The sequence below is a fragment of the Gambusia affinis genome, linkage group LG03 (assembly GCF_019740435.1).
Source record: "Gambusia affinis linkage group LG03, SWU_Gaff_1.0, whole genome shotgun sequence".
Lineage (NCBI taxonomy): Eukaryota > Metazoa > Chordata > Actinopteri > Cyprinodontiformes > Poeciliidae > Gambusia > Gambusia affinis.
Window position 1 is genome coordinate 30,376,360 of NC_057870.1, and position 26,147 is coordinate 30,402,506.

Below are 26,147 nucleotides of genomic sequence, written 5' to 3' on the forward strand. Positions count from 1 at the left end.
ACATACCAACACAAAAACAACCGATGCTGCTATGAGAAACATCTCTGAAATGCGAACAGCTCACAGAACGCCATCCCTGGAATGCTTGGAAATCAGAGCGCTCGGTTATCAGACTGACTCGTCGAGAACATTTACCTCTGAGTCGCCGCCATCAGAGAACCAAGAACAGTTCAGTGAAATCTAAAAATTTAGATAAACCGCTAAACACCCGTCAAAAGAGAGTGCACTTTGACAACGGAGAGCAAATGATGCAGAAAAAAGACAAAAAAATCCTAAATAAAGTAAAAAGGAATAAATAGGTTTACTTAAAAACAAACATTTTAAAATGGCCCACTTGTACCGGATGATTGCCTCAACAATGGAACGGGCAGAAAGTAATCACATCACATGTTTTACAGCTGCACTGTTGGTTCAGGCGGCTGCTGCTTGCAGGTGACTCAGCGACTCAAGTGTGCTGCGCTCTGCTTGTCGGAACGACCTTTTCCAAAGAAGTGTGTCAGCTGAATACCTGCGGAGCAAACATAACTGATCCTACAGTCTTTGAAGTGGCATGTGGGCTGGTTGGACTGGTCTAACTGGTGTTTGGAACAGAGAAGCCTCGTGCCGCACAGCACTTCTAAGAGATCCCAGCTAAAGTCAATATTTTACTCATAAATCCCTCCAACACTGGCCGTTATAGTTTCTGATCAGACATTATGTGTTTAGATACAGGAAAAGCCTTCATGAAATGTGATGTTTTCCTGTTTAACTGTCAGTCTGCTGTTTTACACGTTAAGCCAAGTAAATAAGTGACAGGACGTTTCTACTCAGACAGTGAAAACTGATCTTACTGGAGATAAATACACCTTCTGTCTCCAGGACCGACAAACAGGTAGAGGAGTCTGCAGTTTCACAGAGACAGATCATCATCAGCCAATTAAAAAGGACACACGTGTTGTTATGTCCTCTTATTAAAATTAAAAATCTCCCATTGCTTAGAGCAGAACAAAAGCCTTTCTGGACTTTAACCGACCAAACGTTTCTGCTATGATGAGCAAAAACAAAACTTTATTCAAACGATTTCGTTAACCTGATGAGTCTTAGAAAGTAAATTTGTACGAGTCAAAATTAAAATAGTCAGGAAAAACGTGTCAATGTTGCTTTAGCAATAGCGCTAATAGAGCTAGCTGCACCAACAAAACTAACAATTACTGTAATTATTGATCAATCACTGTGGTAACTGATCAATCAGTTATTCTTACGATTAATCGGATAAAAAGTTGGCACATTAAAAGATGCAAATAAACAAATAATTCAAATCCTTGTTTAAATGACATCATGAACATTTTATTAATAAATTCCTGTGGTGAACTCTTTTCCATCTGCAGTAAAGTATGGAGCAAAAACAAGAATACTTCCAACATCAACATGTGAAACATCCTAAAAAAATTATTTTTGTAGTTTTGTGTTAATTACTGCTCTGTTTCCGTTGGTTACGAATCTAAAATGATTCTTAATTTTCTTTGCATGTGTGGAAATGTCACATCATTGGCATCTTTACAGATAAATGTGTTGAAACTGATTATTGGTGTTCATCAGGAGGAGCTACTCACAGTTCCAGGATGAGGATGACCTCGGCTTTGCTCTCAAACACTTCATGCAGGGTGATGACGTTCGGGTGCTGGATCTCCTTCAGGATGGTCACCTCTCGCTCGATGTCTTCCTTCGCCACGCCGCGCCGACCCGACTTGTTGCGCCGCTTCTTGATGAATTTGGCGGCGTACTCCGTGCCGGTTCTCCTGTGCCGACATCGTCTGACCACGGCGAACTGACCGCTGTCGACGAGAAACGAGGATGTTAAACCTCTTTATTACACTTAGCAGGATAAAAATAAAAATAAAACACCAAACAAAGAAGAGAAAGCAACACGCTGATAGTTTTTAATCAGAATAGGTCGAATCATACAGTGGAAATGCAAGTTATTCCAATAATAAAGGAAACTAATCAGTTAATTAGACACATCCAGGGTGATTAAGATGCTCTACAATAAAAACCATTGTTGTAAATATGAGAGTTTCTGGGTGCTTCCCACAGATCTATGAGCCAAAGGGAGTGGGAGGAAAAATGAGGCACTGAAAGTGTTGATCAGAAACAGATTTAATTAATAACTGGATGATGAATCATGGCAGCGCCGCCTGGAACCAGAGAACGCACTAAATGCCGAACCAAACATTCATATGGATTCAGATGAACGTCAGAAAACTTCTGGTTTTTCCGCTTCCACCCACCAAATGATTCTCAGGCTGAATGTGAAAAATATTTGGGTTAAATTTCATATGTTAGCTGCAATAATGAGCATAAGAAAACAAGTTAGAGGTGATAAATAAACATGCAGATTATAATCTACACAGACTTCACTGATGGAGCCAATGATTATTTTATTGATTATTCTGAAGATGAATCGATAAATCAAATAAAAATAACTTAGAAAGTTCTGTGGATTTGTCATTTAACCACTTAGACTTATTAATGCAATATTATAAATAAACATAAAAAACATTTTATTTCCTGAAATCCTTTCCTTTCAGGTGTGCTAACCAGCTGAAGCTAAAACTTTCCCTCTGCAGGAGATCTGAGTGGAACAGCTTTACAAACTAAAACATTTTTTTATCTTAAATGAAAATTTATATATTTTCTGTACATTTTGGGCTTTATTACTACTTTGAGTTGTTTTTTCAGCAAATGGAGTTTTTTTGTCTGTTTGCTCCAGTCAACGATTATTTGAATTACTAAATTAATTGAAGATTATTTCAACAATCAATTAATCACAATTAATCATTTCAGCCAATAAACAGCATGTCTTAATCTGTCCTCACATATCAAACCCAAAATAACATCTCTGGAGAGCAGCTTCGTTCAGAATTAATACTTTTGCTAACAAACAATTAATAAGCCATCAAATAAATACATGCAGCCATAAAATAAAATAAAACTTTTTCCAACAGTTTTAGTTTATTTCAAGTTTTATTTATGCCCTTACTTGATTATTTCATAAAGGTGTTTCGTACATATTTCAGGGACTTTTATTTTTTAATGATAAAGTAAAACTGACAGGTTAGTGGCAGGTGTTTGAGAACAATCCACCAATCCAGAGGCAGCTTTCATTTTCCTTTGTGCTGATTGGCTGAAGCCCTAAGAGCAGAAAGAAGGACGCTAATGGATGTTAGCGCCAAGACAGCGTCCGTCCGTCCGTCCGTCCTCTGTCGGGTCGCGGGGTCAGCAGCGTCAGAAGGGAGGTCCAGTCTTCCCTCTCCAGTCTCTTCCAGCTCCTCCAGGAATCCCGAGGCGTTCCCAGGAATCCCCAGGCGTTCCCAGGAATCCCCAGGCGTTCCCAGGAATCCCCAGGCGTTCCCAGGAATCCCCAGGCGTTCCCAGGAATCCCCAGGCGTTCCCAGGAATCCCCAGGCGTTCCCAGGAATCCCCAGGCGTTCCCAGGAATCCCGAGGCGTTCCCAGGAATCCCAAGGCGTTCCCAGGAATCCCCAGGTGTTCCCAGGCCAGCAGAGAGACATCGTCCCTCCAGCGTGTCCTGGGTTTCCCCTCCTCCTGGTGGACGTAGCCAGAACGCCTCACAGTGCACAGTTTCCACTGAGTGCATTAATGCATATTAACATATATTTGTTGTGTTTGAACCAGTAGAATAGGCAGTTATGAATGTTTTTAGACTAAAGTACAGCAGAAATCTGAACCAGATCTAAAATTTGAGGCGATTAATGAAATAAGAAAACAGAAAAAGTTACAACAGTTTGTGTTGTCGTTTTGAACTTTGACAAAATTTATTGGTTATAAATATCCAAACTTTCTCTTTTTATGCAGCATGAAATATTTCTGTGTATTTGTGGAGTGGATGTTACTTTTACTCGGTGGGATTTCATAAGTTCATGGCATCTCAGACAATAAGAAGCAGTTTCTGGACTTTCCCGTTTCACTTCCTCATGAGTTGTTTTTGCATGAGATAATTTGCTGCAGTTAAAGGGAGCCGAAGAAAAGGATCTGAGTCAGGATTAACAAATGGGCAGTAAGCAATAAATCAATCAATTACATGATAAATTACAACAAACTCAAATTTCTCTCTTTTCTCTCCTTCTACCAAAAACTTTGGTCTCAACTAGTTCAATGTTGTTTACAGAGACTTCATAATTCATTTTATTAGTTGTTTCTGTTATTTTGTTTATTTATTTTGGATATTTAAAACGTCCCAGTGTTAAATGTTCATGAGAATTTAAAGTTGAGAACATGTTGTTGCCTTATTATTATTATTATGCTGCTATAACCACTAAATCACTTAAAAATGGTCTTAACAATATTATCGTTTATCACAATAACTTTTGGGACGATTTATCGTCCAGCGATATTTGTTATTGTGACAGGCCTATTAAACAACGTCTCCATCAGTTTGTGACCTTTAGCAACATATTGGGCAACATGCAGCTAGCTAAATATTACATTAGCATGAAAATTCAAGTTTTGACTCTTGGACTATATTAGCCAACAATTACTGCTCTCCACACAGTCCTCTGCAATATATCACACACTCTTTACATGCAGGCTGAGCCAACCAAGGTCCCTCTGACATTTCAGTCACTGATAATCCTGCATATGAACAACAAAGGGGTTGTTATGAAAATTCTGTCAGCATTGTCGTCGAATCCCTCGTCTCATCTGGATAACGCTGACTGTGCCGTCGCTCAACCACAGCGCTGGCAGGAAAACCACTTGGGGAAGCGAGGACACTTGGCTGAGGGCTGTTGACGCCTCCGCCGACTGCGCCTCCTCACAGCCCGAGCAATCATGAAGCACTTAGTGTACCAAACACCCACGGAGGGACGGAGGGAGGCGGAGAGAGAATCAGACACTGCCACATTCTGGATCATTTTTCTCTGGTTCTCCATAACCGCAAAAAACACAACGGAGAAGTTTATCTGGCTCAAACCTCTACACAACAAAATCACTGTCACCGGAGGCCCGGTTTATTAGGAAGCAATTTGGCGATACATGTGTCTCCCTCAGCAGAGTGAGTGAGTGTCTGATGAGCTGCTATTATCCTCTGGCTGTGAAACTGTCAACTGCAGAGGATCTTTGATGGAAAACAGAATCAAGACAGCAACGTATTTCACTAGGAAGGGAAGGTTTCGTCTGCAGCGGTTATCCAAATCCTGACTGTTTCCATCCAATCATAGAGAAAATGGTTCCTGACGAAAGAACTTATTCACATGCACATGAAAAAAAACAATGATGGAAAGTATGGGGCTACATTGTAGCCATAAAGTTTGTTCAAAATACAAAAAATCTGAAACTCAAAAATAAAAATTTTAACTTATAAAAAAGATGAAACTGAAAAAAAGTTTTGAAACTCAGAAGATGTGAAACTGAAAAAAAAAAAATGTCAAAACTACTAAAATTTAAAATTAAAAATCAATAAATCAGTTCAATATTTTTTCCAGTTTTAAATTTTGTACAAACAGCTTTGTTTTGTTTTGTTGTTTGTTTTTAAGAAGCTTTAACGCAGCACTGGAAGTACTTCACACCGAACCTCCCTGATGAAAATCTACCATGAAGCTGGAAAGAACGACGCCGCTTTAAGGAAGTGACTTGGAAGGAAGCAGATGATGTGAGGAGGAAGAGGGAGCTGAGGATGAAGGCTTTCTCATGCTAATAACACGTCCACCCCCATTCAGTCTGGCCTGGGCCCATTGTTGCTGCAGACTGTCACTCAGGCCTCGCTGCAGACATGGACAGACGTCCTGATCTGCTCCTTTCAGAGACAACAGCGTACAAGCCTTTTGTTCACACGGCTTCTTTGTAATTTAATACGTTTACTTACAAATGCAGCTCTACTACTCTCATATCAAATTACTGAGACCTACTGAACTCATCCTCTGACTCCAAACGCTATAAAGAGCTGCAATAGGAAGAAATCCTGGAGCAAAGCTACAATTACGACAAAATCTGTGGTTAAAACTGCTGCTTGGCTGCAGCACCAAGAATGATTTATCTTTGGCAAATCACTCTCAACACCTAGCAGGTGGACAAAAAGACAACTGAATGGTGGGATCTGTGCTCAGCAGCAGGCTTAGACTCCAGGGTCGGCCACCGGGAACGATGTCAAACAGGAAATGCAACGCAAGCAAACAAAGCTTCCCACACTCACGCAGAAGAAATGCGTTGACTGGGAAGTTGTGGAAAGTTTCTAATGGATGAAGAAGAGTCTATAAACTCAGGTTCGTTTATTTATTTGGCACATTAACACCAACCTCAGCTGACTGAAGTGCTTCACAACAATAACAGACGGATAAATGATAAAACAGAAAAATAAAAACAACCTGGCAAAAAATAGACAATCATAAAAATCAGCACAAAACACCAAAAATAAGCAACCAAAACGTAGTTAATTACAGCTGCAGTAATATCACAAAAACAAAAATTTCCAACCTTTTTCTTAACTGGTGTTAAAGGCCAAGAACGTTTATGTCTGTTATTAAAACAGGATGTCTCCATAAAACCTGCTGAGCCTGGAGAGTTAGTGTTTGACCGAGTTATTAAGTGTTCATTTAGTCTTAAACCAGGCAAACACAATGAAATATGATCAAAATAATTAATTTATGGAACTTCAGTTAAATCCTGATGAAGTTATCAACCAGTGGATCTTAAACAACCAACGTAATGCTGGTCACATTTAAAAGTAAATAAATCAAAAGAAATATTACCTGAAATGGACAATGATGAGTCAGCATATTGGTATGCTTTACTAAATATTCCTGGGGTCAAAAGTTCAAAAGTTCAAATGTTTGTCTCAATCTTCTCATTCTGATTAGTAATATCTCCAAGCATTTTCATTTACTGCTTCAATTCATCAACCACAAACCAAGTTTAACCAAAAAGTCCTTCTTATATCAGTTACTGGTTTATATGTATTAAAATAAAATAAATAAATAAACAACGCTCAGCCTGGCGGGGGGTAGAAAGCCTGGTGGCCCGCCAGGCTTGTGGTACACAGTCCAACTAATGTCATGATTTTAACGATGAAATTCAGTGAAGTCGCAGCAGAATCAGCTGATTTTTCTTTAAACTGTCGTCTAGCAGTGCTGTCATAGCCTGTTGTGTATTTCTGGACTGCAGGAGGAAATACCCCGAGAGAAAACATGCATGTGTTTATGGTTTCCTTACAGCCCACGGTGCAGCCTGTTGTGTGCAACATTTGACACAAAGCCAACAAGTTTCTGAAATCGGAGGATCTGGTAGGAACAAAAAAAGGTCTCAGAGAAAAATAAAAGGAATCAGAGCTGACATTTAGCAGCACTCTGTGACATTTCAAAAGTGCTCTTAGACCTTAATTAAGCCAATTCAACCAACCAGCACCTCGACAAAAGCACTTAAAACACAAACCGTGTCTCTGGCCTCCATCGCCTGAATGTTACTCAGAGTTACGTAAGGTTCATGAATTTATTAAACTCTTCTCCGACTCGGCACCTGGATTAGATGTCAGGAGTCCCAAAGGCTTTGCTTCATGATGGGAGGAAACCTCCTGCTGACCGCGTCTTCCCTCCTGTTGGGCAACATGTTGGGGATGATTCACACCCACCACTGGGTTTACAAGTTTTGAAACAGATCTGTCTGACAAAATTTAAAAAACAGGACTGGCTGCAGCACAAAGCTGTTCAGGGACATTCAGGGGTTTTCCCACCCAGTCAGTTTGATAGATTTTTAGGGACCAAAACTGCAACATTTATTCCATCTGCAGCTGCTGTGGTTGTTTTTAGTTTGAATCAAACCAACCAAACCCTTTGAGCAACCTGTTCCCCTCCTCGCCTCAGGGGGCGCAACACCAAGAATCACAAATAAGCCAAAAACCTAACAGGAAAGGGCCTCTAAAGAAGACACTGAGCACAACTTCCTTCTTCATGAAACAGAAACAAAATAGCGTAGCTCCAGGTTTTTGAGTTTGTAGGATTTCTCTTTTGTCTTTGTCTAATTATCACAAGCCATTTCTGCCGCTAGTGCTAGGCTAACGTGTTCGGTTATATTTCCCCAGAATGCCCTGCGCTCGTCCACTTCCTGCTTTTGGAGCAGTTTCTGGTCAGATTTGTGTTCACATATGAATTTGAACTACACCAGAGTTCACTTTAGCTAATCCTGAGGTTTGTTGATTTTGAATGAGTTTCTATGATTGCGGATCCACAAAAATCTGGATCGACTGGCTTGTGCGATGTAACTAGACACGATTCCAAATAAAGCAAAGTAGCTCAGTTAAATACTGGTTTAAAGCAGAAGGGTAAAACTTATAAAAATCAAACAGGAATTAATTAATTAGTTTAACGCCTTGAAATTGGGCCTCTGTCTCTTTAAGAAGCTCCGCCTTCAGGAAGTCATCCCAATATGGCTCCTCTACTAACCCTTTAGCAACATTCTTACCAGCGTTTCTCTGAGAAGTAGCCCCTCAGCAGTTTCACCGGGTGTTTGCTAATTGCTGCTGGCTAGTCTGAAGGAGCTGAACGGGGACGAGCTGTGACTCAAAGGCGGAGCTAGGTAGACTCAGGTGTTTCCCACAACTGAATGGTTGCCATTAACAAACATGCATGAAAGAATTGAAGCAATCTATCTAACCAGGTCTGTTTCAGATGAGGGAAAACATTATAACACAATGTAATAAATGATTATAACGTGATGATGATAAATGATACTTCCCCTCTAAAATTAAATATGTAATAGTGAATAAAAGATTTCCCGAACAGCCTGTGATGTTTTTTCTCTCCTTTCAGCACATAAAGGAAGGAGGAATCAAACCCACCCTTCAGCAGCTGCACACATAAAAATAACAGAAATGGCCACAGTTCAAATTCTCTCCCTCTCTCTGAAGGAACGGATGGAAAACAAAACCAAAAGCTGCAATGAAGAAGCACAATAAGCATGTTTCCTTCCATGCCTTCCATATGAGATAATGTGTCGTTCGCCTGCTTCTTTATTCAGCCGAGGCTGTGAAGGAAATCCCTGTCATCCTCCTGGGAGACACCGACTTGCACAGCGGCTGCTGAACAAGCAGAGCGGAGGAAACAACGAAGAGCAAACCCCTTCCTGGGAATCACGACCAGCAGAAGCAGGCAGGCTGTTTTTCAGCCTCAGATACTCTGAAGGATCAAATTGCTCGGCCGCCTTTGTTGAAGCTTCTCACTGCTGGCCTGCTTGTTTCTGCGAAGCAGCTGGAAGAGGGAGGACAGGAACGCAGCTTTGGAGAGTCTCTGTGGAAACATTTACTACCAAACGTCTGGAGCAGAATTACAAAAGTTTTAGGTTTTTATTTTAGGCTAGTTTTACTTCGTTGCAACTTTAATTCAGTTAGTTTTAGTTTTAAGAGTGCATTTACCAAGGTTACAATTAACTAAAACTAACAAAATAAATACTGAAATCAAGACAATATTCTCCTTAACTAGAATAAATAAAAATGGTAAATAAAACTAACTAACTGGAACTATGTCATGCATTTATAAAACTAACTAAAACATACTGAATTTACAGTTATTATATTCTTTATTTTTGTGTTTATGAATTTATTTATTAGCCTTTTGAACTGAGTGAAATAGATTTTTTTTGTAAAACAGTTCACGTCAGCTATCGGTAAATTACGGCGCTCCATACTCCTCCTGGCGGCTACGCTAGTCCTCAAAATGGCGACGGCAATAGTTTTGAGAAACACATTCAACCATTGAAGACATTTTTGGAAAATGTTATTTTCTGTTGAGTGTTAATTTACCTAATCAATGTTGAATTTTTAATCCTGTATCTAAAAATTTACCAAAGCATGAAAAACCAACTAACTATATTTATCTAATAACTAAAACAAACTAGCAAACACACTAATTAAAATTCACTTAATGAAAATCTGTGTCAGTTTCTGTTGTTTTGTTAGGTTTAGTTAATGATAATAACTCTGCTCAGTATTTATGCTTCCCGTTAGAGACAGTCATGTTTTCAGAGCTGGTATTACAGCTTTACTGTGTTCATAATGTGACTCCACAGAAAGTCGGCTGAAAACGATCTGCAGCTCAAACTAACACTCTGCTCCATCAGGTTACAGGCAGACGGCGTCAGCTCGCCAGGACTAAGGAAATTTCATGTTGCGTTTATTGAGTTACCTCTTCAAAGCCCGAGCTCTGCAGACGGCTTCGTTCTTACAGTGGAAATAACTGGGGATTATTCCAGCTGCAGAGAAATAAACTACTTATTTACTAGCTAAACTACGACAGCGTATCAGAGCCACAATGGAAAGAAAAAATAAAAACAGGAGTAAATTTCTTGAAAAAAAAATATAAAGTTTTCTAGAATAACAGTCCAAAATTTTCCAACATTTGAAACTCAGAAATGTTCACTTTTTTTACTTTCCAAGTTTAATTTCAAAATTTCAGTTTTCTTCTAGAAACTTTGAGTTTTCAAACTTATAAATTCCCAGGTTTTTTTTTCAAAAATGTCTGAAATTTTTTTTCTAGCAATTTTTACACTTTTGAAGCTCAGTAAACTCCAACATTTTTTCTATAAAATTTCTGAGAATAATCTCAAACTAAGATTATTTTTGGCAGAAACTTCCTCTCTGCTAGCATAGCTTTGCTAGCAGAGAGTAGCCGTTAGTTGGATGAGTGGGTTGGATGAGTGAGTTGGATGAGTTGGTTGGATGAGTGGGTTGGATGAGTGGGTTGGATGAGTGGGTTGGATGAGTGGGTTGGATGAGTGGGTTGGATGAGTGGGTTGGACGAGTTGGTTGGACGAGTGGGTTGGACGAGTGGGTTGGACGAGTGGGTTGGACGAGTGGGTTGGACGAGTGGGTTGGACGAGTGAGTTGGACGAGTGGGTTGGACGAGTGAGTTGGACGAGTGGGTTGGACGAGTGAGTTGGACGAGTGCGTTGGATGAGTGGGTTGGATGAGTGGGTTGGATGAGTGGGTTGGATGAGTGAGTTGGATGAGTGGGTTGGATGAGTGGGTTGGATGAGTGGGTTGGATGAGTGGGTTGGATGAGTGCGTTGGATGAGTGGGTTGGATGAGTGGGTTGGATGAGTGGGTTGGATGAGTGGGTTGGATGAGTGGGTTGGATGAGTGCGTTGGATGAGTGGGTTGGATGAGTGGGTTGGATGAGTGAGTTGGATGAGTGGGTTGGATGAGTGAGTTGGATGAGTGGGTTGGATGAGTGGGTTGGATGAGTGGGTTGGATGAGTGAGTTGGATGAGTGGGTTGGATGAGTTGGTTGGATGAGTTGGTTGGATGAGTGGGTTGGATGAGTTGGTTGGATGAGTGGGTTGGATGAGTGGGTTGGATGAGTGGGTTGGATGAGTGGGTTGGATGAGTGAGTTGGATGAGTGAGTTGGATGAGTTGGTTGGATGAGTTGGTTGGATGAGTTGGTTGGATGAGTTGGTTGGATGAGTGGGTTGGATGAGTGGGTTGGATGAGTTGGTTGGATGAGTGGGTTGGATGAGTGGGTTGGATGAGTGAGTTGGATGAGTGGGTTGGATGAGTTGGTTGGATGAGTTGGTTGGATGAGTGGGTTGGATGAGTTGGTTGGATGAGTGGGTTGGATGAGTGGGTTGGATGAGTGGGTTGGATGAGTGGGTTGGATGAGTGAGTTGGATGAGTGAGTTGGATGAGTTGGTTGGATGAGTTGGTTGGATGAGTTGGTTGGATGAGTGAGTTGGATGAGTGGGTTGGATGAGTTGGTTGGATGAGTTGGTTGGATGAGTGAGCCGTCAGAGCGCTGCAGCTTCGCCTGGATGACCTTCGGCTCTGACCTTCGACCTTGTCAAGACGAGGCAGCAGCAGAACAAAAAGCGGAGACATAACGAGCAGCAGAAAGGCTTGTAAACAACAATCGATGAAGTCAGCAGGGAAACCGTCTGACGATAACGAGACGAGCGCTACACAGTCCAACGCAACACAAAGGTGCAAAGGAAGATCAGCCTGCTCCATTTACTGTACATTATTTTAGTCAAAATAAAACATTTATGGGAAAAAAACTAATCCAGAATGAAAAACAGCTGCAAGATTTTACAGTTGGTAAATATTCCCGTCACTTTAACCGATGGGAACCTTCAGATTGTGCTCTGATTAACAACCATCAATAAGAACATGCAGACTGCTTGCAGTCGTTGTTTAGACTAGATTTGATTGATTATTCCCAAACTTTATCTCCTCTGTTGCAGCAGGAGAAAAATGTCACAACGTGAACAGTTTCTTCAGAAAGTCCAGTTTTCTGAGAAAAAGCAGCACTGAAGAGGAAAATGTCCATATATCAGAACTTTTACCAAAATTTTAAACCAAAAAAAACCTGCACAAAATGATCACAGAGCAACAGCAAGTTAGAACTAGAAAATTCCTGAAGAAATTTAACTGGGGCCTGCCAAAGTGTGCCCGTCGGTTTGGACCCAGCGTTCTGATGCTAAGAATTAGCATCGATGCTAAAGAAAGCTGCAATGTAATCAATAGCATGTGGAGAATCACAAGAATGTTAAGTAAGCTGGACATGCAACATTCAGTATGATAAAGCAAGTGTATTAGCTAAAATGAACAAATATGCTAATGTAAGCATAAATACTTTCAGTACCATGTGGGGTATCATTAGAATGTTTACTGTCATTTACTTACTCCATTAAGTATACTAAACATGGCTAATAAGTCTGAAAAATAGAAAATAGCTTATTTAAGCTAAAGGCTAATGTAATGAACTGCCTTGCTGCGCGCAGTTCCCTAACCTCGGATAAACAGATAATGCAGAATGATATCACTGCACCGCCTCTGGCGTGCACTATCAGAGGGGCATTTTGAGGCTTTTATTTTGAAATTTGCAGTAAGCTTCATATTAAATGCCCACACTAATCCAATGTGTAAGAGTGCTTTGGATAAACCAGTCACATAAAGCCAAAAAGAGCAATTACATGATGTAAAAATTGCCAAAGCTTTTATTTTGAAATTTTTATTTAGCTTCATTTGAAAGGGTCAAAGTCATCCCATGTGTAACAGTCATTGGATTAAATCAGTCATATAACGCTCAAAAAAGCAATGACCTGATGTAAAAATTTTCAAGGGCTTTTATTTTGAAATTTTCAGTAAGCTTCATATTAAATGCCCACACTAATCCAATGTGTAAGAGTGCTTTGGATAAACCAATCACATAAAGCCAAAAAGAGCAATTACATGATGTAAAAATTCCCAAGGCTTTTATTTTGAAATTTTTGTTAAGCTTCATTTGAAAGGGTCAAAGTCATCCCATGTGTAACAGTCATTGGATTAAATCAGTCATATAACGCTCAAAAAAGCAATTACCTGATGTAAAAATTTTCAAGGGCTTTTATTTTGAAATTTTCAGTAAGCTTCATTTCAAAGGGCCAAACTCATCCCATGTGTAACAGTGACAGGGTTAAATTAGTTATATACAGCCCATAGCAGCAAGTTGTTCTAAAGGCCAGCTCAGTCCTCCTCTGTTTTAACTGAACTACTAGTTAGAACTACAGTGATGCGTATTTGTAGTCCTTAGCAGCTCTCCCTGCTCTGGGTTCCGTTGCCATGGTAAATAATCCTCTCTGCCAGCTGTGAGTGAGACATCCAGGGGGAGACAATTCTCTGTTTGAGCCAGCCAGTTTGACTAAAAAAAGCATTGCAAAAAACTGTTTCCCGTTCGGGAACCGTAATACATATTCGAAAACCGTTTGAAGCATATGAGAGGGCTATTTGTCGTCTCACATAGTCCCGCCATTCATATCTCTACCTCACTCACAGTATTAACAGCGATGAGATAAAAAAAGTGTGTGCCAAGGTCTGTAATTTATCAGAAATACATGGAAGTGAATCAGTGAGATCTGTCTGCTACCCTGGCGCATGACTTTGCTCTGAAGCACCTGGAGAGAAAACTGTAAGCGCTAGATAATTTTTGAAAACATTTGACCGGAGCAGGCACGCGTATCAATGTCATGACCAAGTTTGATACCAATCATGCAATATTTGTGAGCGTGAGGGCGAGTTAAAAATGATTTGGGGTCAAAATGTCACTCTGACTCTCACTCTAGCGGAGCTGACCTTCACACTCTGATTTTTCCAAAAATCAAAAACTTTGGGTCGCTTAGAAAGAAGTTGTGGACAAACCATAATACATATTGACGTGCTGTCTTCACTTTAAAAGAGATCACGGACGTATCTACAAAATGAAGTTTGAATGGCGTTTCTACATAAAGTTATGACGACACAGAAAATCCTCAAAAATAGGGTATTTTCAGGATTTACTGGTTGCCTCATCCCCTTGACGACGAGAGATGCACCTGGTGAGCTCGTTAGTGATTTTGGGGTCGTTTTTTGCTTTTTACGTCGCCATGGTAACTCCAAATCCCACCAAAAGTAATAGCACACCTCACGGGATCGAGCCGCACGTTTTGATACCACATTTGTGGGTGGGCTCAAGAGCGGCAAAGAGCCGCATTCACGGTGACGGAAGAATAAGTTAAGAACTAGAAAATTCCTGAAGAAATTTAACTGGGGCCTGCCAAAGTGTGCCCGTCGGTTTGGACCCAGCGTTCTGATGCTAAGAATTTGCATCAATGCTAAAGAAAGCTGCAATGTAATCAATAGAATCACAAGAATGTTAAGTAAGCTGGACATGCAACATTCAGTATGATAAAGTAAGTGTATTAGCTAAAATGAGCAAATATGCTAATGTAAGCATAAATACTTTCAGTAGCATGTGGGGTATCATTAGAATGTTTACTGTCATTTACTTACTCCATAAAGTATACTAAACATGGCTAATAAGTCTGAAAAATAGAAAATGGCTTATTTAAACTAAAAGGCTAATGCTAATGAACTGCCTTGCTGCGCAAGGCAGTTCCCTAACCTCGGATAAACAGATAATGCAGAATGATATCATTGCACCGGCGGTGCACTGTCCAGAGGGGCATTTTGAGCCTTTTATTTTGAAATTTGCAGTAAGCTTCATATTAAATGCCCACACTAATCCAATGTGTAAGAGTGCTTTGGATAAACCAGTCACATAAAGCCAAAAAGAGCAATTACATGATGTAAAAATTGCCAAGGCTTTTATTTTGAAATTTTTGTTAAGCTTCATTTGAAATGGTCAAAGTCATCCCATGTGTAACAGTCATTGGATTAAATCAGTCATATAACGCTCAAAAAAGCAATTACCTGATGTAAAAATTTTCAAGGGCTTTTATTTTGAAATTTTCAGTAAGCTTAATTTCAAAGGGCCAAACTCATCCCATGTGTAACAGTGACAGGGTTAAATGAGTTATTTACAGCCCATAGCAGCAAGTTGTTCTAAAGGCCAGCTCAGTCCTCCTCTGTTTTAACTGAACTAGTAGTTAGAACTACAGTGATGCGTATTTGTAGTCCTCAGCAGCTCTCCCTGCTCTGGGTTCCGTTGCCATGGTAAATAATCCTCTCTGCCAGCTGTGAGTGAGACATCCAGGGGGAGACAATTCTCTGTTTGAGCCAGCCAGTTTGACTAAAAAAAGCATTGCAAAAAACTGTTTCCCGTTCGGGAACCGTAATACATATTGGAAAACCGTTTGAAGCATATGAGAGGGCTATTTGTCGTCTCACATAGTCCCGCCATTCATATCTCTACCTCACTCACAGTATTAACAGCAATGAGATAAAAAAAGTGTGTGCCAAGGTCTGAAATTTTTCAGAAATACATGGAAGTGAATCAGTGAGATCTGTCTGCTACCCTGGCGCATGACTTTGCTCTGAAGCACCTGGAGAGAAAACTGTAAGCGCTAGATAATTTTTGAAAACATTTGACCGGAGCAGGCACGCGTATCAATGTCATGACCAAGTTTCATACCAATCATGCAATATTTGTGAGCGTGAGGGCGAGTTAAAAAATGATTTGGGGTCAAAATGTCGCTCTGACTCTCACTCTAGCGGAGCGGCCTTCACACTCTGATTTTTCCAAAAATCAAAAACTTTGGGTTGCTTAGAAAGAAGTTGTGCACAAACCATAATTCATATTGACGTGCTGTCTTCACTTTAAAAGAGATCACGGACGTATCTACAAAATGAAGTTTGAATGGCGTTTCTACATGAAGTTATGACGACACAGAAAATCCTCAAAAATAGGGTATTTTCAGGATTTACTGGTTGCCTCGTCCCCTTGACGACGAGACTTGCACCTGGTGAGCTCGTTAGTGATTTTGGGGTCGTTTTTTTGTTTTTAAGTCGCCATGGTAACTCCAAATCCCACCAAAAATAATAGCACACCTCCCGGGATCGAGCCGCACGTTTTGATACCACTTTTGTGGGTGGGCTCGCAGCGGTACGAGCCGCATTCCGGTTGACGGAAGAAGAAGTTAAGAATAATAATAAAGAGACATTCTATTGGGTGTAGAACAATAGGTGCCTGCCATGCAATGCATGGAGGCAGTGACTGACTTGCTTCGCAAGTCAGTCACTGCTCTCCTTATGCATTGCTATGGGCAGGCCCCAATAATAAAGAGACATTCTATTGGGTGTAGAACAATAGGTGCCTGCCATGCAATGCATGGAGGCAGTGGCTGACTTAGCAAGTCAGCCACTGCTCTCCTTATGCATTGCTATGGGCAGGCCCCAATAAAAACCATTTCATAACAAAAAAAGGAAGGAAGTGCGATGGATGAATGTGTCACTTATCTAAAAAAAATGTTTCAGACAACGCAGGACGGTAACTGGCTAGTTTATTGACTTTAGTTGTGCAGTTTTTTTTAATGCGTTAATAATTTTATCTTGTTTTCTGGGAAAAAAGATAAATTCTTGTCTTAATCAGAGTTTTATTTAAAATCAGTTCCACTGTTACCATTTCAAATGTGTGCAAATCTTCATCCATATCCTGCTAATGTAAAAAAAAAAAAAATGTTGTGATTGCTGTGTTTCCATTAAATAAGACATTAAGTAAAAATCACACGTGGAGAAGTTTGTTCATTAAAGATTATGTAAACAGTTACACGAGATATTCATAATCATTATGGCGCTAGAGCTAATCTTCAGCCGTCAGAAAAAATAAATATAATAAATTAAAAATTTAAAACTTTGCACTAAAAAAAACAAAGTAAACTCTCCTGGTAAAAACTGAAACATAAAACGTCCTGATTTATGCTGACTAAGTTCTAATACTTTTAGTTTTGACTTCACAGGATCAAAACTCCTGAACTGCAGTACATTTTATTCCATAAATGTTTCATTTACTTTGAACATAAAGTGATAATAAACCCAGTTTAAGTTCATGTCAACAACAGGCTGTGCTGAAATAACAGAAGATTTTATTCCCAAACAGAAAAAGTATTTTTTCCTCCCAGGAGAAATAATTCAATAAATTATTGAGCTCCTTCAAAGCCTTTCTGTATATGCATAAAAATCTTTTAATCTTTGGCCTTAATCCAACATAATCCAAATATACATCACAGCCTTCACTAGTGCATCGATGTGGCTGCATTAAAAGACCCGCTCTTAAAACTGGACAAAAATGTAGAAAGAATAACTTTTTTATTGAGAGGATGTTGGTAAAAACAAACTTGCTGAACAGGACTGATCTTCACCAGTTAAGAAGAAATAACCCTGCAGTCATTTACATCCCATAATATTCACTATAATATACAAGCAGTGCAGGCTGCTGATAAAGCATCATTTCATCAGCATCAGATTTTTGCATCAATAAACAGAAATCAATATCTGACCGCTGATCTCTGCACCAACCATCACATCGAGAGCAATTTATGTTCATATCATCAACCTGGCTGATTAATCAGCAGGCAAGAGAAAAACAGCAACAATAATAATCCTGCTAGCTAAACGATTATCATGCGTCAGTGTTGATTACTGTCAGTAATCAACACTGACACATGATAATCGTTTAGCTAGTTAGTTAATCATTTAGCTGGCTAGCTAAATGATTAACTAGCACTAACTAAGTTATTAGATAGCTAATAACTTAGTTAGCTAAATTATTAGCTGATCATTTTACTGTCACTTTCATGAAAATTTGTTGCATTTAACTCACGACAAGACTCATAATAATTAGCTAATAATTTAGCAAGCTAGTTTAATACATTTTTTAACTAGCTGGCTAGTTTGGCTAGCTAGCTACATCATTACCCTTAGCTATTTAGCTAGCCAGCTCATAATTTAGCTAGTTTAATTTTACTGTCTTTTTTGTGAAATTTTACTGCATTTAACCCATGAGAAAACTAAAACAGGTAAAACTTGTATTTTTATTGTATAATGAAGCAACCAGTATTTCTGGGAATTAATGTTTAAAATAATCCAGAAAAACTTTATAAACACCTCCAAGACATTTAAAACTATTTATTTTAACGTTCAATCAACAATCATACCTCAACACACATCAATGATAAACGATCTTAGTATAGATAAACAAAGAATCGATAAAAACAAATATTTTTTCATTAACTATTTTTTCCCCTGATCTGTAATTAGATCTGGAAAATGCAGAGGTTAAATTAAAGATTTTCTTCTGAATTTTCTGCCCTTAAGAAACCTAACAATACGTCTAAATGTAATAAATACAGCAAACATGTTTACATAGTATTGATATTTTGAATCCACATCTTAGGGAACAGTTCTTGAACTACGATGACCAACAGGCCGCGGTGCGTCAGCTCCTTTACTCCACTCTGAGTCAGCTATTGATTGGCTCGCTGCTCTACTACAGTGAAATAGGAGAGCGTGCTGAAAAGCTGAAAAGTGTGGAGAACAATAGCAGAGCGACAGCGTACACAAAGCTCCTCTGTCAGAGCTGCTCTGCACGCACAGACTGACGGAGGACGGCAAACAAGTGGGAAGATCTCACCTTCCTTATGCAACAGAGAAAATTGGCTTGGCAGCATTTTTTTTAGTTGCTTATAGCAACCCAGTCATTTCAAAGCAAACCACTAGATGAAATATAAACCTGCACCACATTGTTTGGACATGACATTTGTTTTTTCCAAGCCCTCTGGGAGTACAGAAAGCTGCGAGTTCAACACCGACAGACGAGACGGTAAAGCTGTTATTTACAACTCCTGCAGCCGTCAAGGAACACCGACGCTCAACTGTTGCTTTTCTAGCCAGCTGGGAAACTGACATTCAGCCAGTTTAGCTCTAAATTTTGGCTCCTGCAGCAGAAGTGAAATATCCGTCTCATAAGCTGGTCTGTTGCTGGGCAGAAAGTCTGCATGGGATTAATTCATGTGAAGCAGGAGGGAACATTAAGCATTTATCCTCTGACTATTATTGTCATAATTAAAACAGATAAACAAATAAAGGCAGTTTGAGTTTTGAAGGGATCCGTGGACAGCAGCTCCAGCTGGGCCGTCGTTTCAATAATTAACTCTAAAGATTTAATGTTGTTCCTCACATGAAACTTGTTCTACATTTTAGATAAAAGCAACTGAAGCCAATACTGTTAACACTCAACCATTAGCTGCAGCTATCCCTGTCACAATAAGCAATAAATCAATTAATCGGTTGATAAATTAAAACAAACTCAATTGTTGTTTTTCTATTTTTCTTCTTTCTACCAAAAACTGGATGATAAAAGTTTTCAGTCTGGTGATTTGGTTTCAATGAGTCCAACTTTACAATTCATTGTTTTGTTTTGTTTATTTTGTTTATTGAAAATGTTTTCCAGATCCAGAGTAAAATGGTCATTATTATTTAATGTTTATTGACCTTTCAGAATGTGTTCTTGCATTATTGTGCCATTAGCATTGTGGTTTCAAAACAACAACAATATCGTTTATTGAAATATCTTCTGGGACGATTTATCGTCCAGTAAAACGTTTTATTGTGACGGTTTAACGGCGCTCCTCAGGGACGTGTCCTCGCTCCTCTTCACAAACAGAATAATTTACAAAATGTAAATATAAACTCTGCCAGGCATTTCTGATCCAATTCAACCTTGTTTTTCTCTTTTGCAAAAAAACCTTATTTTTTTTATTTTCTCTTTTGTCTATATTCATATTTTGAATGTCTTTTGAGAATAAGGTGGAAACAATGTCAGATTTCTTATATAGGTGCTCAAAACTGTAAAAATAACTTTTATTCCGATTCAGTTTTTTCCAACTCTAAAACCTAAATATCTACAGAGAGATTTTAATTCACTATTCTACAGCAGGTTTGGTCCAGCGGTCGCTCTTCTCCCTGCTAACATTACATAACCGTTTAGTGTCACACTGAGTGTAACTGATGGCATCTGATCTTATTAAACCCAGGTTTACATTTCAGGCTGGAGGATGAAGCCGACGGATAAAAGCGAGGCGCTGTAATCTGGTGGGCGTCGCGTTCCCGGCGGCTCCGTGACAAAACGGCTTTTGTTCTGACCGGTGATTGGCTGAGAGGATCGTTCATCACCGCAACGCGCCGAGTGGAGCCAGATACCAAATTATCACACAGCAAATTAAAAACATAAATAAATACACAATGACAAACTGAGATGTAGTACGAAAGAAAAATAAAAGCCAAAAATTTAACCTGGAAGTTTCTAAAAATGGAAAAAGATCAGAAAATGTTTAACTGAGACGCATTTAAACCAACTGGAGGTTTAACCATGAAGTTCAGCTGAGCTTTCATATGAATTTTATTGCTATAAATAAGAAATTATTGGTGTTTTTTACTTTTTATTCACATTTTCGACGCACTTTAAGTTTAAATCAACTATCATAGTAATGTTTTCATTGAGCTTCTGTTTGAAAACAAAAATTAAGACTGTAACAGAAGAAGAAAAGTCAAATATTAAGAAGTGTGCCTCATTGCAGCAGCAAACTTAATATTTATCAACGCTTCATTTTTTCAAGACACAAACAGTGAAAACAGAAACAAATCACTTCCAATAAAATCTTAACTGATGTTAGGCTTCCTGCAGTAAATATTCAACATCTTTTCCACCCAAATCGGTGATGAAGAGCCGTGAGAATAAACAGCACATTCAGTTACATAAATCAATATATATTTACACAGTACGTCCATTAGCAGTTTATTAGTTTGTTGCCTTTTTATCAGGCAGAGCATAACAGGAACTTAAGCATCTTAATACTTCTTGTAAAGATTCAACAACAAACAAAGCAGAGGTTCGTTTTGCTTCCACATTCAGAGATTAATATTTCATGGGTATTAAGTTGAAAGCATCTCTGCAAAATCATTTGGCACTTGAGTCAAAATAAGAGATACAGAAGAAAAAGAAACGTTAAAGGTGGGAAAAGCTGATCTTAAATCAATGCTACAGTCCAGGTATTCGCTCCCATTAAAGCTCCTTCAGATTGCAAGAAGCAATTACACAACGACCAAACCGTTTCCCCCAACAATGTGTGAATTTGGGTCGTGCTTCGCCTCTGAGACCAAGAGCAGTCCGTCTGTTATTGCCTGTGAAACGTCGCTTTAAATGAGCTCGCTCACTTCAGTTACAGTCCTGCTTCTCTACTTAATTAAATTGTCTTTGGCTCACGGGGTTGAATAAAGTCCCAGTGAACTGTGCACCGTGTTCTGTCGCCGTCCAAATTCCCCACAGCCGTGTTTTGCTGCTGCAGCAGCTCGCTGCGTGTTTGTGTGCGAAAGGAAACGATGCAGATGGCAGAGCGGATAAAGACAGAACAGAAACTGGCTGCTGCTGCTGACAAAGGTTGTTCTTTGAAAACAGGTTTGTCACATTTAACACTCAATCTTTTTACGTATCTGCAAAACAGAAAAACATGATTTTCATTTTTCTTTTTTGGTAAATAAAAACCCAGCAAGTTAAAGGTATCTTAATCTACCAATGTTGGTCACAATAGATTAATTGTCCCAGAAGTTGTTGCAATTAATAATAACATTGTTGTTTTGAGACCATGTTCAAGTGATACGATGTTAATATTGGCATAATGACGCAAGAACACATGATCAAAGATTAATAAACTTTAAATTCTAATGAACTTTTAACATTGGACACATTTTAAATATCCAAAATAAACAAAACAGAAACGTAATTGGACTAGTTGAGACTAAAGCACCAGACTGAAGATTTTCTCCATCCAAGAGAGAAAAGAGAAAAACAATAAATCATGCAAATGGAAACTGATCGTGTTAATTGATCACGTGATTAATTGATTTATTACGGCATTCCTAACTGATGTTTCAAATCATTTCAGCTTTGATTTCAGCAACACAGCAATCAAACTCCCAGCTTCCTGGTCTGTGTGGTTTAAACGGGGACAGAGAGGTCAAAAGGTCGACATTACTGCGGCGGGATGTCGGGCCAGAGACCTCGAGGTCCGGAGCTGTCCGACCCGATTCTTCCTGAAAGCTTTCCACCGAGTGTGGGAGGGCGGCTCGGAGTCGTCCCGGCCCACTCAGCGGTGCTGTGGGCCACGAGCTGCAGCGGCAGAAAAACATTACGCAACCGCCGTGCCATTGTGTACAGCGGAAGGGTTTCCACGGCAACAGGATTCAGAGGCTGAGCGGAGGAACCGACGACGAGTGTTTGGAGGAAGGAAGATTGTGGTAGATAATCCTGGGTGTGAATGGGGTGTGTGTGTGTGCGTGTGTGTGTGCGTGTGTGTGTGTGTGCGTGTGTGTGTGTGTGTGTGCGTGTGTGTGTGTACATATGGATTATATCAGGCGGTTCTTTACATGCCAGGTTATGACAAAATGTTCAACGCAAAGAAACAAAGTTCCTCCCTGACAACCAGGATCAGGATTAATGCAACATCTGGAAATGTAATAAAAAATAAGTGTACTAATTCAAATATTAAAAAATAAATAAATCTTTATTAAAGTCAAAGCAGATACAGATTTTAAAATGGATTTGATTCTGAAAGGCCAATAAAAACAGTGAAATATCCCTTTAATCCACCAGAGACTCTGGAGCTAAAATCAGCAACCTGCCGAGAATAAAAAGGTCGGAAAGTTAAATTTGTGAATGTATGGATATTTAAAAAGTAAAATATGTAGAAACTTTACAGTTTAAATTAGTGTTTGAACTTGAAGAGAAAAAAAAAACATCTGTTTCAGTAATGAGGAAAGATTTGGAGGATCTCCATCCATTTTGTTTACCTGTAATTTCTTTATTTTAGCTTCCATTAAAAATGACGTTTCTATAATTTATGAGCAGCACGAGTCCTGCTGACTTTCAAAAGGTCATTGTTAATATTTAATGCTGAGATTTCCCCGCTAATTTGTAATTACAGCCTTGAACTTCACCTTTTCCGATAAACACTCTGATGATGGGGAAGCTGGTTCAAAACAAACAAAATGGAGGCTGCTGACGCCTGCAGGCGCATCCAGACAGAGGACGAGAAATGAAACGTGTTTCAGCCGCCAGCATTCACCCTTTATTTATTTTATTAGTTTCAAACTATGATAGATGTAGATACTTTATTAAATCTCGTTGGGATTTTCAAACACTTAAAAACATTAAATTTAAAACATTAACATTACAAACATGTAAGAAAGGGAGGGACTGATATGAACATTTGGGCCGATGGTTCATGTTAACTCTGCTGTTAAGGCCGATTACCAATCACTGCCAATATCCTAGAGATCATGTACTTTTCTTTACACTTTATCACCTTCATGTTAGACAGAATAAACTTGTGCTGCATCACATTTTCACGCTTCTCAGATTAGATCGTAAAATAAATTCAGTGTCTGAACTTGCCAGTGGAAATTTAAATGATGGTTGGAAAAAGGGAGATGGGGGCCGTGGATGTTTTCCACCCAGGGCACCAAACAGGCTGGGACCGCCCCTGAAAACAACTACACCAATTCTAAAGACATTTACTGTAAAACTTCAGATCCAAACACTAGAAAAGATGGAGACAACACCGTCAGTAAGAAGATACTATAGACTGCGATGTAGAAGAGCTTGAATTATTCAAAGCTTGTCACTAAATATCAGTCGACTCCTCAGGTGTAAAGACTTTTTCCACTCTCAGGTTTTATGCATCCTCCCAGGCAGGTAAAGACTCAGGAAGGAGGAGACATTTTCAGAAAAGGGAAGAGCAGAAAGCAGGCAGAGAACGGAGAAAACGATGGAGACGCTGAAAGGTAAAAACCTCCGGACGCCATTTTCACAGTCCCTACAATCTGACCGACGTTTTCAACGGCTGAAGCCAAAAACAAAACGTCACAACGCTGAGTTTTATTTTACTACAACACTCAACAGAAAGGAGAGGCAGAAGATCAATATAAGGACATAAATATTCTCCCTCTGCTGTCCATTAGGAAGATAAGTGCTTGTTTTAGGCCGACTGGTTTTCTGGAAAACAAGACAACCAGTAAAATTAAAGAAAAATACAAGATGGAAGGAAAAAGTCACAAATTATGACCAGAACATTGAATACTGTGTAAAGCTGTTTATTCTGTGGTGGTATGGGCCAAGAGGAAAATGATAATAAACTAGTTACATACTGCAGCTTTAGGTTTTCCTGTATGAAGACGAACCGTTCACTCCTCAGCCTCTCCGGTTTTACGTCTACAAACGGGACCATTTCAACAAACGCCTCCAGAAACAAACGACACAAATCAGCAACACCACCAAGGAAAAGCACTTTTCCTCTAATTCAACAGGTTCTTCTAACTTGTCTGCGTTGCTGTGAGTTTGATGACATTTTGCTGATTTTAACCGTTTAGCTGTTTGTTCACCAGCCCCAATCATCACTACGCACCAGAGTGTCTTCTTCATTACACTCTGATTGATTTGTGCTACAAGTGACTTTTAGGGAAGGTTAAGTAACAAACTTCTGCAGAAGTTTAAAGGTGTTATTTCCATTTGGTAATTCAGTCATTTGAATCAGGTATTTTATTTATTTCACCACAGTCTGAACAGACAAACTTCGATCTTTTCACCTGAAATGAATCAGATTTTATGTTGCTGCCGTAAAAATCAGATTCTGTAGCAGAAGAAGTCAGATGCTGTAAATCTAGAAATAGATTTAAACAGATACTAAATAATCAAAACTGCATTTAAATTAAATGTTTTTATGGGTGTGACTTGCGTTTTATAATAGCTAATTTTCATTTGCTATAAATGTATTTATTATGAAAAATCTCTTATAAGCATTTTCACTTATTGTTGCCACAGTAAAATCTTATTAATGACGTTTAAAACTGTTAGTTTTACTGTTTGTTTGATGAGAGTGTTAATAAAAGTAAATAAATCTCAAACTATCATTAAATGCTGTTAATGTGAGCAGATTAGTGACACAAAACACGTTTTTATTCGACTGCTGGCCTAAAGATTACAAATGAGCAGCATTTATTTTTGTGGGGGATACAGTTACCTAAAAAAATATTGTGATAAAACTTTAAGTCCCAATCGGCTAAATGAGCATCACCGTCTGAGTGAACATATCCTTACGTCTGATCTGCTCTAAACACCAACTTCTAGTTTTAACTCTGCAGTTGAATCCTTGTGTGAAGTGAAACAATAAAAGCTGTGCAGGCAGAGAAGAACCATCCTGTCTTATTTAGAGCTTTATCCGCTGAAACTGACATTCAGCAAGTTTGGAGGTGGAAAACTGTCAGGACTCAGGAAACGTCAGCGGCTGCAGCAGATCAGAAAGGTTCTGCAGAGACGTCTGCTGATCCGACAGCCGGCTTCATCTTCATAACAAGGAGACGACATTCAGACGTTTAAGGAAAATGTTCTCTTAAAAACTCAAAGCAAACAGAGTTTAAGTTTTTAGCTTCAAAGTACAACCTGAAGCAAAGCAGCAGAATCAGGAGCAAAGAGGCTGAATAAAAGCAACTAGTGGCACAGAAAAATCTGTGGTAATGTTCCTGGAACTGATTAGAACTGTGAAAATAAGACGATAATATAATAAAAAACACACTGATGACAGTTGGATGTCTTCCCAATCCTGACCTCAATGTTTCTAAAGTTGAGACAAGAAATCCAGCAAAAACTAAAAACTTTTAAGAAATCAGTATCATAACGTTTTACAGCAGAATTTTATAGAAAATAAAGTTTGTTTTTTAGGAAATTATGCAACATTTATTAAGGTTTAGATGGAAAGTCGGTCACTTTATTGTCTGGATTTCTGACAGAACCAAACTAAAACTGCAACTATTGATAATTATTCTGACATTTTATCCACTAAATTCTGCGGATTTTTTCTATTGA

At 39.1% G+C, this 26,147-nt stretch overlaps 1 protein-coding gene across 3 annotated transcripts in view; it reads right to left on the bottom strand.

Moving 5' to 3' along the window:
• dapk1 (death-associated protein kinase 1) overlaps positions 1-26,147 on the bottom strand; it is a 72,754-nt gene that overhangs the window by 37,685 nt on the left and 8,922 nt on the right. For all 3 annotated transcript variants that reach the window (XM_044112087.1, XM_044112089.1, XM_044112088.1), the window contains exon 3: positions 1,593-1,814. In XM_044112087.1, the coding sequence (XP_043968022.1) occupies positions 1,593-1,814 (222 nt within the window). The remainder of the gene's footprint in view (positions 1-1,592; positions 1,815-26,147) is intronic.